General features: G+C 39.8%; 1 protein-coding gene and 1 long non-coding RNA gene across 2 annotated transcripts in view; one reads left to right on the forward strand and one right to left on the reverse strand.

Moving 5' to 3' along the window:
• The window catches only part of LOC117203819 (uncharacterized), a 188837-nt gene extending 178264 nt beyond the window's left edge, over positions 1-10573 (forward strand). The window contains exons 8-10 of the long non-coding RNA XR_007475903.1: positions 59-273; positions 7782-8781; positions 9773-10573. This is a non-coding gene — a long non-coding RNA (uncharacterized LOC117203819). The remainder of the gene's footprint in view (positions 1-58; positions 274-7781; positions 8782-9772) is intronic.
• IQCH (IQ motif containing H) overlaps positions 1-18048 on the reverse strand; it is a 203453-nt gene that overhangs the window by 154574 nt on the left and 30831 nt on the right. The window contains 1 exon segment of the mRNA XM_049706661.1: positions 14141-14257. Coding sequence (XP_049562618.1) covers positions 14141-14257 — 117 coding nt within the window.

Here is an 18048-nt window from a genome sequence, read left to right on the forward strand (position 1 = left end):
ATCCTTGTGTTAATGTAGCTTCTCACTAAGTGGTTTGATCTTTTACTTCTATTCCCAGATCAAGGTAGAGAAATTTCTCCACAAATTTCTTGGTCATCAAGGAAGTAATTATTGGCAGGATCCCAGCTCTGCCCCTCAGATGCAGGTTAAAATCACCATCCTCAAAGCTACCTGGAGGTGGATTAAGGTGGAATAAGGATTAAGAATGCCAACTTGGAAGTCAGACTGGGTGTTTGAATTATGACCCTTTGACCTCTAGTTGTGTGACTTTGGGTAAGTTATTTAACCACCTTTGCCTCAGTTTCCCCAAATATAAAATGAAAATAGTGGGCTTCCCTGGTGGCGCAGTGGTTGAGAGTCTGCCTGCCGATGCAGGGGACACAGGTTCATGCCCCAGTCTGGGAAGATCCCACATGCCACGGAGCGGCTGGGCCTGTGAGCCATGGCCGCTGAGCCTGTGCGTCCAGAGCCTGTGCTCCACAACGGGAGGGGCCACAACAGTGAGAGGCCCGCGTACAGCAAAAAAAAAAAAAAAAAAAATGAACGTAGTAATAGTACTTAACTTGTAGAGTTAGTGCGAGGATTACATGAGACAATCCATCTATATTGTGCTTAACACCATGCCCAACACAGAGAAGGACTCAGAAGTGCATTATTTAATGTGCAGTTTCCTGAGCAGGTTATACATTTCAGCTCAGAGTGCAGCTCTGCTTGGTGGCACAGCTAGGTGTCCTGTAGATTCTCCAGGCTAGAACATGGAGGTTCTAGTGGGGGAATTATCCTCCCCTCTAGTAAAATCTAGGTCCTACTCTTGAAACTACTGGTAAATGGAATAATAAACCCAAGACTGTGGAAAGGTGGTGACAGGTACTTCCCCTGGAATTTCAATGTTTTCAATTAAATGATAATTCCATAATGAGAAGGTTACAGTTTTGAAAATCCTTCACTGAAAGAGTCAATCCTCTTTTCCCCTAAATTGTGGTTATATTGAATGAATCCAGTATTAGGTATCAAGTACATCTTTACATGGATGGAGAAGAGGATGTTGGGACAATAGTTTCTTGGTAGTCAGCTACCTCTCTGGGGTGATTGCCTGTTTTCACTTTACAGCTTCTCCTGATAACCTTCCATAAGGATGGGCCCCTTTAAGTTAAAGATGGAAGAGGGTATTTTGAAACTCAGAGAAGAGTTTTCTTAGAAACATCTTAAACAAGCTGGTAAGATCCCCCGGCAAACTCACGTGAGATATTAGTACAACTGAACCTAATGACTGGACATTTCTGGGTCTCTCACCAGCAAGGCATGGGGAAAGGAGAATTCTTTTCCTCTCATGGCTCTGGTGGCTTGGGAAACATGGGGAGATACGGGAAGCACAGGGTTTCTCGTCAAGAAATCCCCCAAGAATACTTCTTTTTATGGGCTGCTTCCTTCTCACCTCCTTTTCTTATTTTTCTCTTTTTCTTCCATATGCATCCTGTTTCTTCCAGCCAGGGATTCTTTCCTCCTCTGGGTAGTACAATTACTTGGGTAGGAAGTTTAGAGTAGTGACAAGAAGATATGTTCCCCTACCCCTGTCCCCAACTCTGAGTGTGAAACCAGAAAAATAAATAAATGATCAATGTGGCCAGCTCCGTGTAGAAGTTGATTTAAAAGACCCAGCCCCCGAATAGGAACGTAGTCTATTTCGTGTCATCAAAGAAACAAGACGTCAGCTGAAGGTGAGTGGTCTTTTCTACTAGGAAATTAGTAAAGAGGAAGGCATTGGTTAAGAACACAGGCTCTGGGCTTCCCTGGTGGCGCAGTGGTTGAGAGTCCGCCTGCCGATGCAGGGGACGCGGGTTCGTGCCCCGGTCTGGGAGGGTCCCGCGTGCCGCGGGGCGGCTGGGCCCGTGAGCCATGGCCGCTGAGCCTGCGCATCCGCAGCCTGTGCTCCGCAACGGGAGAGGCCACAACGGTGAGAGGCCCGCGTACCGCAAAAAAAAAAAAAAAAAAAAAAAAAAGAACACAGGCTCTAATATCAGATAGGCCTGGACTTGAATCTGGGCCCTACCACTTACTAATTGTAAGACTGGAGCAAGTAACTTAATTTCTCTTAGCCGTAGTTTTTTTAAATCAAGAGGGGGTAATATCATTCATCCCACAGGGATAAATGTGGTTGTGGATATAAGCAGCTCAGCACGGTGCAACATAATTCATAGTCAAGTCCAAGCAGACAGTGGCTATTTATTATAAAATGTTGAATCAGAGAGTCAGAATTTCTCAGTGCCCCTAAAGCACTCACTTCACAAGGATGTATTCATATCCCTTTGGTAGAAGTAGCTTCACAGATGGATGCATCAGACTATAAATGTGTGATGCTGCTCACCATGAAGATCATCCAACTAATTACCCTTAGTCAGTTTCCCTGTTCACTAAGCAGACTTCTAACTGGGCTTTCTGTGTAGCTTTGTAGTAAGGATACAATATGCTCATCAGATCAGACTGACTTGAACATTCAGGTCTGTTTGGCCATTATAGCTCTCCTTAGAATAAATAAAGTGGTGTTCCAGTTTGTACATCAGCCTCTGTGAGTCCAGCTGCACCCAAGAGATTGATCAACTCTGACAAAATCAATCTCTAACCCTACAAAGTAGAGCATTATACCCTGAACTGCACCAAAGTAATAGCACTTCAGGGGGGCTCTGAGATGCAAATTGCTGACCTGCAAGACAGGTATAGCCTGGAGACTACTTTCTTTGACCACACAGGGTTTTTATTTATTTATTATAACTTTATTTTATTTATTTATTTTTGGCTGCGTTGGGTTTTCGTTGCTGCTCGCAGGCTTTCTCTAGTTGCTGCGAGCGGGGGGCTACTCTTCATTGCGGTGCGCGGGCTTCTCATTGTGGTGGCTTCACTTGTTGTGGAGCACAGGCTCGAGGCACGTGGCTTCAGCAGTTGTGGCACATGGGCTCAGTAGTTGTGGCTCTTGGGCTCTAGAGAGCAGGCTCAGTAGTTGTGGCGCACGGGCTTAGTTGCTCTGCGGCATGTGGGATCTTCCTGGACCAGGGATTGAACCCGTGTCCCCTACATTGGCAGGTGGATTCTTTTTTTTTGCGGTACGCGGGCCTCTCACCGTTGTGGCCTCTCCAGTCAGTTATCACCTGCCTGGCCTAAGAGGACTTACTTTTGTGATTCCTGTTCTAAATAAGAACACTTTGGAGAGTTTCTTAGGGTTTTTACTCCTTCCAAAAGAGGGGGAAAGTCAGGAAGGAAAAAGCCTATCGAACACCATTTAGTATAAACAGATGATAAATTTGGAAACACACCCATATTTCAGGAAACACTTGGATTAAGATTGTCTCCTGGGCACTTGTTTGCACGAGTAGATGGGACCATAGGGAGTTGGTGAGAGGCTGGGATTGGGGGAGGGGTGCTGAGGCTGATAATTGACAGAGAGGAAGTGGGTGGTGTGGGGGCAGGAGGGGAAGAGAAGGGCAGCAAATGTTTGCAAGGAATCGACCACTCCTATTCTTTTTCTTTCTTTTCTTTTTTTTTTTTTTTTTTTTGCGGTAGGCGGGCCTCTTACTGTTGTGGCCTCTCCCGTTGTGGAGCACAGGCTCTGGACGCGCAGGCTCAGCGGCCATGGCTCATGGGCCCAGACGCTCAGCGGCACGTGGGATACCGGACAGGGGCACGAACCTGCGTCCCCTGCATCGGCAGGCGAACTCTTAACCACTGCACCACCAGGGAAGCCCCACTCCTATTCTTTATCCTTCTCTCTCCACAACTCTTGTCCCAAACAAAATCTGCTTTTGACCAACGTTGGAGGAAAAGGTAAAACAGGGTGGGGATTAGGGATGGAGTAACCAGTAGAAACCTAGGCAGCAGTGGGGTATTCAGCATTAGGACAGAAAGAGAGCGTAAGAGGAAATAGCCATCCAGCTAGACTGGCCAGCTCTGAGTGGCCATTCATATGAAAGGGACAGAGAGTTGTATGTATAGGGTGAGGTGCTGCCTATAGAACTCTAATCAGGCAGTTTCATGAACTTCTAACAAGTTCAGCAGATAGCGCTATTCGAGAAATCTTTGTACCCAAAGGGAGAGGAAATAAAGTTTAATAACCAATGAGGAGGGGCTTCCCTGGTGGCACAGTGGTTAAGAATCCGCCTGCTAATGCAGGGGACACGGGTTCGAGCCCTGGTCTGGGAAGATCCCACATGTCTTGGAGCAGCTAAGCCCGTGTGCCACAACTACTGAGCCTGTGCTCTACAGCCCGTGCTCCGCAACAAGAGAAGCCACCGCAATGAGAAGCCCACGCACTGCAACGACGAGTAGCCTCTGCTCTCCACAACTAGAGAAAGTCCGTGCGCAGCAACAAAGACCCAACACACCCAAAAATAAATAAATAATACGTAAAAAAAGAAATAACCAATGAGGACATCAAGGGAGAGAGGTTGTTCAGGAGAATTCTCAAGCTGCCCTTCAGTTAAAGCATCTGGAGAAGTGACATAATCTCAGAAACTGTCTGCCTTAAGCCCTTCTCTTTATGATCTAGACTGAGGTCACACAGTTAGATTTCAGTGGCCCATTCAAGGGCACCCATCAATTGGCTCTACACATCGAACCCCATCTTTTTGTTTCTTCCTTTATAAAAATTCAACATGATTAGGCAAAGCTCTAACCATCCTCCATTACTTTCATTATTCTCCATCTCTGCCTTTGCTTCTATTGCTTCCAGTGCTTAAAATACATGCCACCTCTGCTTTCAGCCATGTCCATCAGTTCCACTAAGGCCTATCTTAAAGCTTGCCTCCATCCATCAGTTATAATGACCACTACTTTGTCTGCCCTGAGAGACTGGCAGTCCCATAAGGCAGCAAAGGAGGCACTTTAATCTGGGAGTCACACCATTGGGGCTGTGGCTGTAATGATGACTCTGAATAAGCCAATTTGTCTTCTCAGCGTACAGACGAGGAATCTCAGTCTTTAGAGGCTAAGTGATGTACCTGTGATAACTTGACTTATAGCAGCAGAGGCAGGATTAGCACCCAAGTCCTCTGACTCTTCTCTCAGTCTATGGTTCTTTCCACTAACTGTGTGCATGGTTGCTTTCAGACCTCTTAGTTCCCAGCCATAAACAGATGTATTCAGACTATCATTGAAGATAGAGATGGAAATTACAAGGCTATATAAATGGAGCATTTTGGTGGCATATCATCCCAACTTTACAGTCTTTACAGATCTCCTCCAAATAAATATCTCCTGGGCTCTCATTACACATTCTGATTCAGAAGCTGTGCTTTTAAAGAAAGTATAGGGTGGATCACTCTATACTGTGGGTACTTACTTCTATTCTACCAAAGAAGTTTTAAAAGGCTAGGAACGTATATTTGAATTCAAGTACAGGTTAAGGTACAATGGGTTAGAATATTGGCGAACACAGCAATAGTATTTATTCATCTCAAGTACCTCTCAGTAGATAATTAAACTGGGCCATGATAAAAACAATTCTATTAGGCCCGTTTCTCTTCTGGCTAATGCTGTTGTGCTACTTGCTGTAGTATTTTTCCTTCGCTTCATTTTAAACAGAGCACTTACTGTAATATTGCAAGCATTACCACTTTCCTCCTTGCAATAAAAAAAAAGCAACGGTAGACAAAAACATGAAGTTTTATATCTTCACTCATGAAGATACAACTCATGAAAATATGAATGGCAATCTAGATATAGCCACTTTTTTTGGTGGGTTTCCTGCACCATCAACTAAGAAGTGGCTCTTTCATCCATAAAGAATACAGTTTGTAGGATTCTTCTCTGTTCTGATGCACACTTTGCCCCACGCTTGGTGTTTGTGTGTAAGAAAAGATCTATCGCAGAGAGTTCTAACTTTTGCAGGGGTCGGGTGTCATGAACCTCTTTGGCAGTCTGGTGAAGGCTATGGATCCTTTCTGAGAATAATGTTATTATAAATGCATAAAATACTATACACTGGAAACCAATTATACTGAAATACATTTCTATCCATGGACCCCTTGTGTCTTAAACCTATCATAGCGCTGACTCAGGCTCCTCCATCTACCTAATTTTTAGTTTTTCAAAGTGAAATCATAAGGTTAGAAACACAGCCTCTTAGTACGGAGTCAAACAGATATCAAAACTCAAGTCCAGGGCTTCCCTGGTGGCGCAGTGGTTGATAGTCCGCCTGTCGATGCAGGGGACACGGGTTCATGCCCCGGTCTGGGAAGATCCCACATGCTGCGGAGCGGCTGGGCCCGTGAGCCATGGCCACTGAGCCTGCACGTCCGGATCCTGTGCTCTGCAACGGGAGAGGCCACAACAGTGAGAGAGGCCCACGTACTGCAAAAAACAAACAAACAAACAATAACAACCAAAAAACTCAAGTCCAAAGCCCAAGTCACAAAGTGCAAAGACATTGGATCACATCAGGGAGCAGGGCTAGCTAGTTAGCAGGTGGCTGCTGACCTGGGATGAGTCCAGGGCAATGCAAAGGCTCTCTTCCTGCATCCCCCAAATCCCTCTTCTCCCTGTTCACTCATGCTTGAAATCCCTTAATAGAGTCTAACTCCTTTGGTTTAATTAAATAGAGGATTTACTCTTGATAAAAAGCAAAAACCCATGGGAGAGGTAAATTCTCTATGCCAAAGATTTTCAAATTTATTTTTAGCAGTAGAATCTATTTTTCAGATGCAGTCTTTTTTTTTTTTTTTTTTTTGTGGTACGTGGGCCTCTCACCGCTGTGGCCTCTCCCGTTGCGGAGCACAGGCTCCGGACACGCAGGCTCAGCAGCCGTGGCTCACGGGCCTAGCTGCTCCGCAGCATGTGGGATCCTCCTGGACCGGGGCACGAACCTGTGTCCCCTGCATCGGCAGGCGGACTCTCAACCACTGCGCCACCAGGGAAGCCCCAGATGCATTCTTAAATAGAATGCTGATATGTAAATAAATGCAAGTTTTATACAAATTTAGTATAATGTTATATGTTGTATTATATAAAAATAAGAATTCATATATATTTATATGTATTCATATATAAATCAACATTGGAAACAGGCTATTTTGATAAAGGCAAATTATGACATCAAGAGCTATAGATAATAGCTGCAATCTTACATCCATCAGAGCATACACCTTATTTCTGTATTATATTTTACCTGCACAAGATGGAGAAAATCCTGACCTAAATAGATAAGTAATTTGTAGCTAACAGTTTGTTCTGGCACTTATAATCTCAGGATTTTCTTCAATTAAAATGATCCAGAAGTTTGAAGACTAGTAGGAATTTTTGTTTCAGAATAGAGTCACTAATAATATTTATCAACTGTTCATATTACTTAGTAATTAAGGATTAGTACTTAATTTGGGGAAATTTGACAAGATTAGTAAACCATTTGAATCCTGAATTCCTTACTTACTTCATAACCTTAGGCAAGTAGCTTAATCTTAGTCTCAGTTTCCTCATGTGTAAAATTATTATGAAAAGAGCATGTATTTTATAGGTGTAAAGGTTAAGTAAGATAGTGTACGTAAAGCACTTAACACAGTGTCTGGCGTACTTAATGAGGGCTATTATTACTGAAGAGTTGAATGACCAAAAGTACTTTTCAAATCTCCTGTGTACCATTTTAAGATGTTCATCATGTCCCATTTAAATTTATTTTCAAATATCTCAGCACCCTTCTTTTTCAGATATTCACTCAGTTTCAAAACAGTCTAAATTTGTTTTGCACAATGAATCCAAAATTTTAAGATGACGTTTCATTGCTGACCTTTTATCTGCAGATGTAAACCAAATAACATTGCAACCCTGCAATGCCGAATGAAGATCGTATAGCACATTTTGAATCAGATAAGACCCAACCCCAAATTAAAATGAGCGATGAAACAATTTATAATGCTATATATTATCATGATGCAACATGCGTTATTATAATTGTACAGTTGACTATTATGCCGTGCCAAACGTGTACCAGAGAGCTTGTCTGGCTTTTAATGGCTGGGAGCACACAGGTGGTGTATGTAATACTAATACCAGCTAATGTTAATGACATGCTTACCCGGGGCTAGGCACTGCTTTAAGATCTTGACATGTATTAGCTCATTTAATCTTCACTTATTTGTCCTGTGTGATTATTATAGGAGTGTATATGAGCAGATGTGCATTTCAAAATATGACTAGTACTCAGATAAACCCTATCTAATTAAAAAACGCCCTTATAAGAAATTCAAATGCGCACATGCACATACATACACACACATACATGTGTGTGCGTCCATGTGCTCGTGAAGTTAACCAAATAGCACAAATAATGCATTGATGGTATCTAATGCATTAAAATTTGGTATCAAACTTAGGTATGTATGTATTGTACTTTATTACACTTCAAATTGCTTAAATATTTATCATAAAAATGAAATATGAATTAAATGCTTGCAGGCTCCCTGAAGCTTATTGGAGCTCTCCATAACAATTTGAAAACCAAAGCATTAAACCTTATTACTCATTTACACTGGAGTGTGAAAGGCGCCAAATCAGATCCTCTTCTGCACACAAAGGTGTAAAAAAGGGAGAAGTATGAGATTTTTAATATTCATTAATTTTTCAGAAAGACAGGAACATTATTAGGCACTTATTATGTTCCAGCAATGTCAATATATTATCTATAATCCCCATAACACCCTTGCCTAGTAGACACCATTATTCTGATGTTACAGAAGAGGAAACGGAGGACCTGAGATGTTAATTTGCTTACCTCGGGGTACACAACTGGAAAAATGGCAGGTAGGACCCAAACTCTGATCCATTCAATTCCAAGCCCTTCCTACCACCCCAGACTGCCTCCCATCTAGCCTCCCCATTTTATAAACCAGGAAAATGAGAACGAGCGAGCTAGAGTAACTGGCCCCTAGGAACAGCTAGTTGGTGGCCAGGCTGTTACAAGAATCCAGGAGCAAGGATGTTTCCCTAGGTAAACTCCATCAGATGGCCCAGTGGGAGGGTGCCCTGTGCCTGCTGGGAGCCAGCAAAACCACTACTTCACTTCTAGACTTGGCATCAGGTAACATAGCTTCAGTGCAGGGACTGGATGGATGAGACCAATTAGTCCTCTTCTATTATGTGCAAAACACTGCTTGGTGCAGTGGAGGATGTGAAAAACAGACAAACGGTCCAGACAACAAGGTCCCTGTCCTCATATCAGTATGGAAAAGAGGGCATCATCACGTGAAATATTAAATAGAATCCCTGGAAGGGACCTCAGTAATACTTTGGTTTTCCCCCTCGACCCCTACAATAATGTAAGTTTTAAATGATTGTATAAAACATGGCATAATACAATATGTGAAGATTGCCAGTAGTCATAACTAATATTTTCAGACCACTTATTTATACCAGGACCTTTGCTAAGTGCTTTGAATTATCTCATTTAAATCTCAATATAATCCTATGAGATACTCTTATTATGGACATTGTACACATGAGGAAATGGAGGCCGTTTTGGGGAGGTTCCCTTTCTAGTTAGAGTCCACACCAGGCAGTCTGACCCAGAATCATGATGCTCTCAGCTAAAAAGTGGTTGGAGTTTGGCATGGAGTTGGTTTGGGAACGCATACAGGATCTCAGCACAGAAACTCGAGAAGTACAGCATTCTGAAGAAGTCAGAGAATGTTTGTGATGAAGGTATGGCCTCTAATTGCCTCTCCCCACTCCCACATGGGCTTTTGTGAGAGAACCGGACATGAGCCAATGACATTTGCCATATCATTTTCTTCAGCTTTCCCAGCACTCCAAACCAAAGCAGAACTAAAATTCTCAATAGTGACAACGTCCAAAGGCAGTACACCACTTCTACTGCCACCACATTGGTGGAGTGGGCTATAGTCAAGAAGAATATGAAAAGTCATTGTCTTCTTGAAAACTCTTTCAAGACAACCTGAGGAGAAAGCTGCCTTTAATGACAGAAACAGGGATGTGGTACATGCCATCACAGTCCTTGGGTAATGACTACGTGTCATAAATAAGATATGGCATTTCTGAATGACTTTAAACTATTTCCTTTTGTTCAACTAATTTAATTTACCAAATGCTCCTGGAGAAAGGGAGGGGGACCAAGATGCTGACTCTGCATTTCCTGGAAAATCAACATTTTCTTTTTAAACTGTCCTCAGAGAAATTCTGTCTGATTGTTGTCTGCTGGCTCCCTCAAACCCTACCTCTGTCAAAATTCTGCCCTGGCGGGTGTGAGAAAAAATAGATGCAGAACTTGAGTGAATACCCACATCTGTTTTTTTTTTGTTTTTTTTTTTTTAACATCTTTATTGGAGTATAATTGCTTTACAGTGGTGTGTTAGTTTCTGCTTTATAACAAAGTGAATCAGTTATACATATACATATACATCTGTTTTTGGAAAAAAGCAACAGAAGCAGCACAGAAGGAAGTAAAAGAGATAATTGCTGGCTTGAACTGCAATACATTTTACTTGTGGGCAGAGGGCCAGCTTACAGCAGGCGGAATATGCAGGCCCATCTTATTGGAATTCAGGGGTGGGCCTCCATTCTTGTCCGGAGACAGCTGTAAACCAGCAGCCCATAGCATCACAATCAGGCACCGGGTTTTGTCAAGGAATGCTGATACGTACAGAAGCAGCTTTGTCTGCTTCAACTGCACCCCTGCCTAGTGAAATGACAGTCTCTGATTCCAGATGACAAGAACTGGATAAAAACTTAAAACAAATGGCGACCTTTCAAAAGATTAATTTGTTTACCAACAAAATGTTCCCTCTTTGTCATCCAAGATGGGGGTGACCTTCACTTTCCCATATCTAGGCTGAAAGGATGCTGACTAAGTCATCTGTTAACTCCATCTCAGCAATTATTCCCTTTTTTATTTTTAGTGACAAGAAGCGTTTATTAATTCACTCTGCTTCTTGTTATGGTTTATAAATGCAACAAGCTCGTTCTGAATTACTGCAGTGTAACATCAATTTGTTTAAATCTAATTCTGCTACTGTTGCCAAATTATGTTGTGACTGTAATTGTGGCCATATGCATGGGCTTAAAACACAATCATGTTGTGAAATCGTCCTTCTTTCTCCCCCCTTGCTACTTACCCCCACCTCTTACTTCTGGTACTTCTTCTCAGCATTTGACACTAACACAATTGCCTCACTTTCCATTACTTTATCACTTCAGAAATGAATGTGCTTTCAGTGAGAGAGATTACTATGTACACCCCAAGTGAAACAGTAAAGACTGAAACTATGATTTGTGAAGTATGGTTGCTACCCAACTAAGTTAGTGAAAAACGTTGCATAACGTATGACTCATAAAATCTAGAAATCATAAAAGTATTAAATTCAACCTCATGAATAAATAAAAGATTCTAAGTTTACATTGCATTATATATTTATTTATTTGGAAAGTGGGACCAAAGAACTGGTATAATTCTACAGCAACTCATATGTTGCTAAAAAGAAAAATGTTCTTATGATTCTTTTCTAGGTCATAACAGTTATAATCAGAGTTATTTGTGCAGCAATTCAGAGCAATGTTTTGTTTGGCTTTTTTATTATGCATTTGTAATCGTTCTTTTAAAATTCATGGTAACAGATACATGTTTCAAGCCTTTTAAGAAACCCTTCTTATTTAAAAAAAATAAATCAAAGTCAAATTTTCTGTAGCTCTTTTAACGTGTTGCATTAGAAAGTCTAACTGGAACTAAATGTCAGTGAGTAAGTATGAATGTATCAGAGATTTCTTCTTGTCTATCCAAACCTATAAGGCTCTACTCAAGAACATGTTAGAGGGTTTTTGTTTTTGTTTCTAATTTGGCAGATTTAAGATATTGAAAAAATCAGTGGCTTTCACTTTTAATACTTTTTTTTGTAAATTGCTTTTACACAACAGAGTTACAGGATATACAATTCTGAAGGCAGTTTTGTGGGTGTGTGTGTGTGTGTGTGTGTGTGTGTGTGTGGTATCTGTGTTTTCAATGCACTAAAATCTTTGCATAAGCCCATATTGTCAGAAAGGATACACCTATTCATAAAATGGAGAAAATACCAGTTTCTGAGAACTAGTAATGTAAATTAGCAACAAATTCAAATTTTCTCGTCAAAAACATCTAAGGTTATTTACAGGCTTTAGACAAGCTGTTCAAGTTTCATAAGAAGTAAGGAAACACATGGCCCTCAGCAGATAAATAATAATCCCCTTTGAGTGTTTAGAGTAGTTATAAAAAGCAATTAGCCCTGATGCTGCTTTTCTAATTAACTATACATCACAACACTAGACACATTGCTTCAGTTTGGGCAAGTGCTTTCAAAAACATTTTTATAAGTGGTAAATCACAACTGTATTTATTCCCAAATATTCCACATGATTGTTTAAAGCCAAACATTGGAATATTTCTTTCACAGGATTTTTTGCACAATGCTTGTTTTACAAATCTAAAATGAAAACATGTTTTTCACTTAGTACCATCATATATACATATATCAACATAAAATGATAGGGTCAACTATCTTGATTGAAATGCCAGTAGTTTGGGCAAGATGTACATAATGTACATACATTTTAAAGTGCTCTGGTATAGATTTTTATGGAGTCAAGTTTCATGGGGAAAAATGGATCTTAAATACAATAAATGAGTATACATTATCTATGTCATACAAGGCCAAGTGCTTTCCCAAATCCTCTGTGTTCAAAGGACAGGGGTACAATATCCAAGGAATTCATCCTATTTGGGAATTTGAAAAAATATATAATAACTAAGATTCTGCTCCAAATTTCAGATATAATTTTGAATTCCCTATTTATGTCAGAATCTTTACTCAGATTCATTAAAGCAAAGCTTAATCCCCCTAAATCTAGAGGTATGCCTTTTTAAACTTCAATACTCATCAGAAAAAGTTTGCATGAAATGCTGCAGTTGCCTTGGGCTACAAAGCCTCAGCGCTCCACCAGCTAAGCCTATATTAATTCTAGATTGAAGGGGAAAACCAACAACAACAAAAGAGAAATCTGCTTCTGTCTGTACGGCCAGAGAAATAATATTTTTATTTCAAGGGCTTTGGGCTCACGGGGAGCAGATAAAAACCTTTTCACATTATTCACAGTGACATTTTAAATAAAGTTTCAGCAGGAATAAAGATATCTAACTTTCGGGTTATTTCTTAGGCTATAAAGTGCTCTTAAGCCAACCCTGTTAAAATAACATAAAGCACATATAAAGAAACTAAAAATATATTTCAGGGTTACATGAATGAAGTAGGCAGTTGAAAATGTCTACATAGGAAATTTGGAAGATTAATCTAACAGACTGTTATGCTGGTTAGAAATGGTTTTGCAATTCTAAAATTAATCTTGTTTTTAGTTTTGATTTCACTGAAGGATACATTTAAGAGCTTTTGAGAGAAGCCAAAGGTTAAAAAATGTATCTAAAAATGTATAAATATCACTTTAGTAATTGTTTTCAATATTAGAAATCATCTCAAATAAAATAATTTTCCAAATAAAATGAAGCACTACTCTTGCTTCTCCTAAGAAAACCCTGCAACACAGAAAGAGTACAATCCTTGCTTTGGGACACTCAGCAGCAAGTCAATGGCAAAAATAGGCACAGACTCTGAGATCCCTTAATGTCAGTCTCCGTGTCATTATTTTTCCTTCTCATCATTTTGCTGACATAAAGGATTAATCCCTACTTTCTTCAGATTTAGAATAATGTTCTCAAAATTTTGCATATTGTATGAGTATACACCATTGAAGCTCATGCTTTGCTGTTGTTTTCTTTTGCTTTTTCTAGAAGCCTGTACAAGAAATAAAATATTTAACATCTCTGTATTCTTTTTGTTGTTAAATTACTTTCTCTTGTTAAAATTATGGTACTAGCTTATTTAGGGATATCAGATAAAACAGAAAAATTTGAATGAGCTATAAATAGATCTCTTAAAAAGAGGTTTACATTTTCTTCATCATTTCTAATTACAAACAGAATGAAAGCCACTCTCATCTCCAAAAAATTCTAAGGACAATAGGATCCAAATTTTCACTTAAAATCCACATTGTATCTTACACGACTAATAAATGACTTTCAACTCTAAAAAAGAAAAAGAGCTCATTAAAACAACTCATTACTTACACATGCTTTTCTCTGATTAATACATGGCAAACTGATTCCATAGGTCGCATTTACAGCAGCTCTGTGGTGGATGTTTTCAGGATCCTGCATGATTTTTATATTCAACCCTGTCTTTCGCTGAAACAAAGAAACAATGAAACTTTCATGCCAGAAGAACAAAACTGCCTACTAACATTTTATATCCTCAAAGGAGTCTAAAGTTCTTTGAGAATAATTATTTTAATGTAATTCTCACTGGAAAAAAAAGTATATCTTTGGGTCTTTTATTTAGGTGACTAATTAGTCTTTTATTCACAGAAAAGGAATTTTCTGCAGATTTTCCTCTGTGTATCCTGTTACTCATAAAAATCCATCTGCAGACGCCATTCATTTTCTCAAAAATACTGCTAGAAGCCAACCAAGGTGGACAAAGGATAGAATACCTGGTCTCGATTTATTTTTAGCTTTCCAGGTCAAGAATTTTGCCAATGAAGTCTATACTACGACTATGCAGGTAGAGGGCTCCCTTGGTCTGTTAAAGCGTCCCCTTTCCTTGAGGGACATTTACAGGTAAATCTCAGTTTGGACTTGGTAAATTTACCACAACAAACTTATCCACTCCTTCACAGAGCTTTTGCTATCTATAGGAAAAATATATGCTCTCATTAGAAAAAAGAAACACACATCTCATTTGAACCACGTGTTCCTCATTTAAAATAATTCAAATGAGTTACTGCTGAGATGCTTAAATATGAACCACCAGGATAGGCAGCACAGTGGTAGCGGGGAAGGAGCACTGGATAGGTGACCAGAGACCTAGGCTCCAATCTTGCTCTACCCTGGACTGCCTGCGTGTGACCTTGGGTAAGTTACTTCCCCTCTTTGGAAGCCAGTTTCTTTATTTGCAAAGTGCGACATTAGACTTGACAGTCTGTCTGTTGAAGGACTATCAACCCCCCAATCTCCCCCTCCCATGTTTTGCTTTCTATTATTTGATGCTAAAAGGTAAATTGACACTTAAGGAATATGGTAGTACCAACAGTTTCTGAAGTCTTTTGTGACTTTTAAATTTAGTGGGTTTTAGCATATTCATAATGTTATACAACCATCACCCCTACCTCAAATGCAGAACGTTTTCATTACCCAAAAAGAAAACTCATACCCATTAACAATCAGTGCTCATCTCCTCCTCTATCCAGAGCCTGGCAACTGCTAATCGACTTTCTTTCTCTTGGATGTGCCCATTCTGGATATTTCTTATAAGTGCAATCATACAATATGTGGTCTTTGTGACTTTTTAAAAAGGAGGTGTGAGCAATTAAAAACACTGATTTCCTTTCAATGGCGTGTCTTAGTTCTGAGGGCGATCTGATGCAATTGTTAAAACGGTTATAGGAACCAGCCAGATGAGCTCATGCTGTAGTAATTTCTTTGATCTTAAGCATTCATACATGGCCTGTGCCTGAGGTCAAAGTGAAGGGGAAGACTACAAAAACACCTATGGAATGCATGCCGTCTAGATAAGTTATTTCTTAACACAGTCTCCAAACCTTTTTTTTTTTTTTTTCCTGCGGTACGCGGGCCTCTCACTGTTGTGGCCTCTCCCGTTGCGGAGCACAGGCTCCGGACGCGCAGGCTCAGCGGCCATGGCTCGCGGGCCCAGCCGCTCTGCGGCATGTGGGATCTTCCCGGACCAGGGCAGGAACCCGTGTCCCCTGCATCGGCAGGCAGATTCTCAACCACTGCACCACCAGGGAAGCCCCAAACCTTCTTTTTATTTTTTTAATAGTTTTTAGACCAAATCTCCAAATAACTGCACTCAGTTGTGCACATGATTTAACCCATGCAGGGACACAGGTTACAAATAAGGCATAGCTCTTCCCTCTCCTTAAAGTCTGTGTGGTGACAAAAATAATATAGTGCCTAATTATAAATGGCTTTCCTTCTGTGGGTAACCCCCACTTACAGCACTACTCCAGGGTTTTTGCATGGAAGCTGAGTGCCTCTTTTATTGAAATTAATACCTGAACATAATTTTTTCCTTCTTAAACTTTCAGAATAATTTCCATTCTACCAAGGATTGGGAAATTGCTAATATGTATTATATTGGCTGGATGTGGTTTCTGTAATTCGGGTGTTTTTTAAATGTGTATTCTGTATACAGCTGATGGTAATAACTTCATCTATCATGTCTAAGCTTTGTTAGAACTTTTAAATTCTGGGATCATTGGCTCAGTGGACCATAGCCATTTTCTTAGTTTTCTTATGCTCCATCAACTTTATGTGGCTTTGGGACTGGTATAGAAAGGAAATGATCAAATACAGAATCATTGTTAAAACTGGCATTAAAAACTAGTTGTTTCCTTCCATTTTTACATTTCTGTGGCACTGAACACAGATATTTCTGGAAAGAAATCAAAATGTAAATAGAAATCCAACAGAAATGATAGGTTGTAATAGCAATTCTTTATTAGCTTCTAAAGCAATGGAAAAATCCTTTAAAATTACTAATATTCTAATATTTTCTCTTTTGACTCCAAAGCACGTGTATGCCAAAATAATATGTAGCACATATGATTTAATTCCCCTTTTAAAAAATATTAAGAGTTTACATTTAAATAATATAAAAATATCAAATGGTCTCACTGAAAATCAGTCATATACATTCATAACCTAAATTTATCTTACAAACCATCTATAGAGATGTATAGGGAAATATTTATGAGCATAAGCTACATTGTCAGACCCAGTAATAAGATTTTTCAAGAAAAATAATTATAGATTTAAAAACAAAAACAAAATTAATCATTCCATTAAGCATAAAAGCAATGCTCTGGAAGATGATCATTTTTTACCAACAGTGAGATAAATATCAGAAATAATTTCAGAAAATTTTCTTAAATTGTTCAAGAAAAGACAGCAATTTATTTAATCTATCTTGAGTGACTAAACAATCTAAACTTTGTATCCTCTCCTTTTGATAGTAATTACAAGCAGATATATCAAATGTGACTCTCATTTAGACTTTGGTTTGTAAGAACAAAAGTTATTATCAGAGCCAATTACTGTTTTACCTACATGGCTGCACAGAGCAGGGAGCTCAATTTTCATCTCATCAGTGATTTTGTGGTATTTATTTTATTACTATGCCCACAAAGTGATATAAGAAGGAAATAGCTTATGCTATTAAAACTAAGGCTTGAACATAAGAGGCTAAGGTTTCTTTTAGAAGAAGTTCTGAATTAAAAACACTAGGCAGCGTGTAATGCCAGCTCCCCAGACATGGGCAGACCATAAAATGACATACATCTGAGCAGTAGATCCCACACAGAGTAATCAAAATTGAAATGCTTCACAAACAAAGTTGAGACAAGCTATTTACTAAGTTACAGTGTTATCAGCATAACATTATTCTCAACAGTGTTTGCTACAAGTAATGCCTTCTTTTTTTAAATTCAATTTTATTAATTTTAAATTATTTTTTAATTATTTTTTTAATTAAAAATTTTTTTTGGCTGTGTTGGGTCTTTGTTGCTGCATGCGGGCTTTCTCTAGTTGCAGCAAGCGGGGGCTAGTCTTTGTTGTGGTGTGCAGGCTTCTCATTGTGGTGGCTTCTCTTGTGGCAGAGCGTGGGCTCTAGGCACACGGGCTTCAGTAGTTGTGGCACGCAGGCTCAGTAGTTGTGTCTTGTGGGCTCTAGAGCGCAGGCTCAGTAGTTGTGGCGCACGGGCCCAATTGCTCCGCGGCACGTGGGATCTTGCCGGACCAGGGATTGAACCCGTGTCCCCCGCACTGGCAGGTGGATTCTTAACCACTGTGCCTCTAGGGAAGTCCCACTACAAGTAATGCCTTCTAAAGTGTATGTTGGTTAATATCATATTCCCACTGGTTAAAGATATCTGCTGTTTAATCTCAAAACCAAAAAAAAG

Source organism: Orcinus orca, chromosome 2 (assembly GCF_937001465.1).
Source record: "Orcinus orca chromosome 2, mOrcOrc1.1, whole genome shotgun sequence".
Taxonomy (NCBI): Eukaryota; Metazoa; Chordata; class Mammalia; order Artiodactyla; family Delphinidae; genus Orcinus; species Orcinus orca.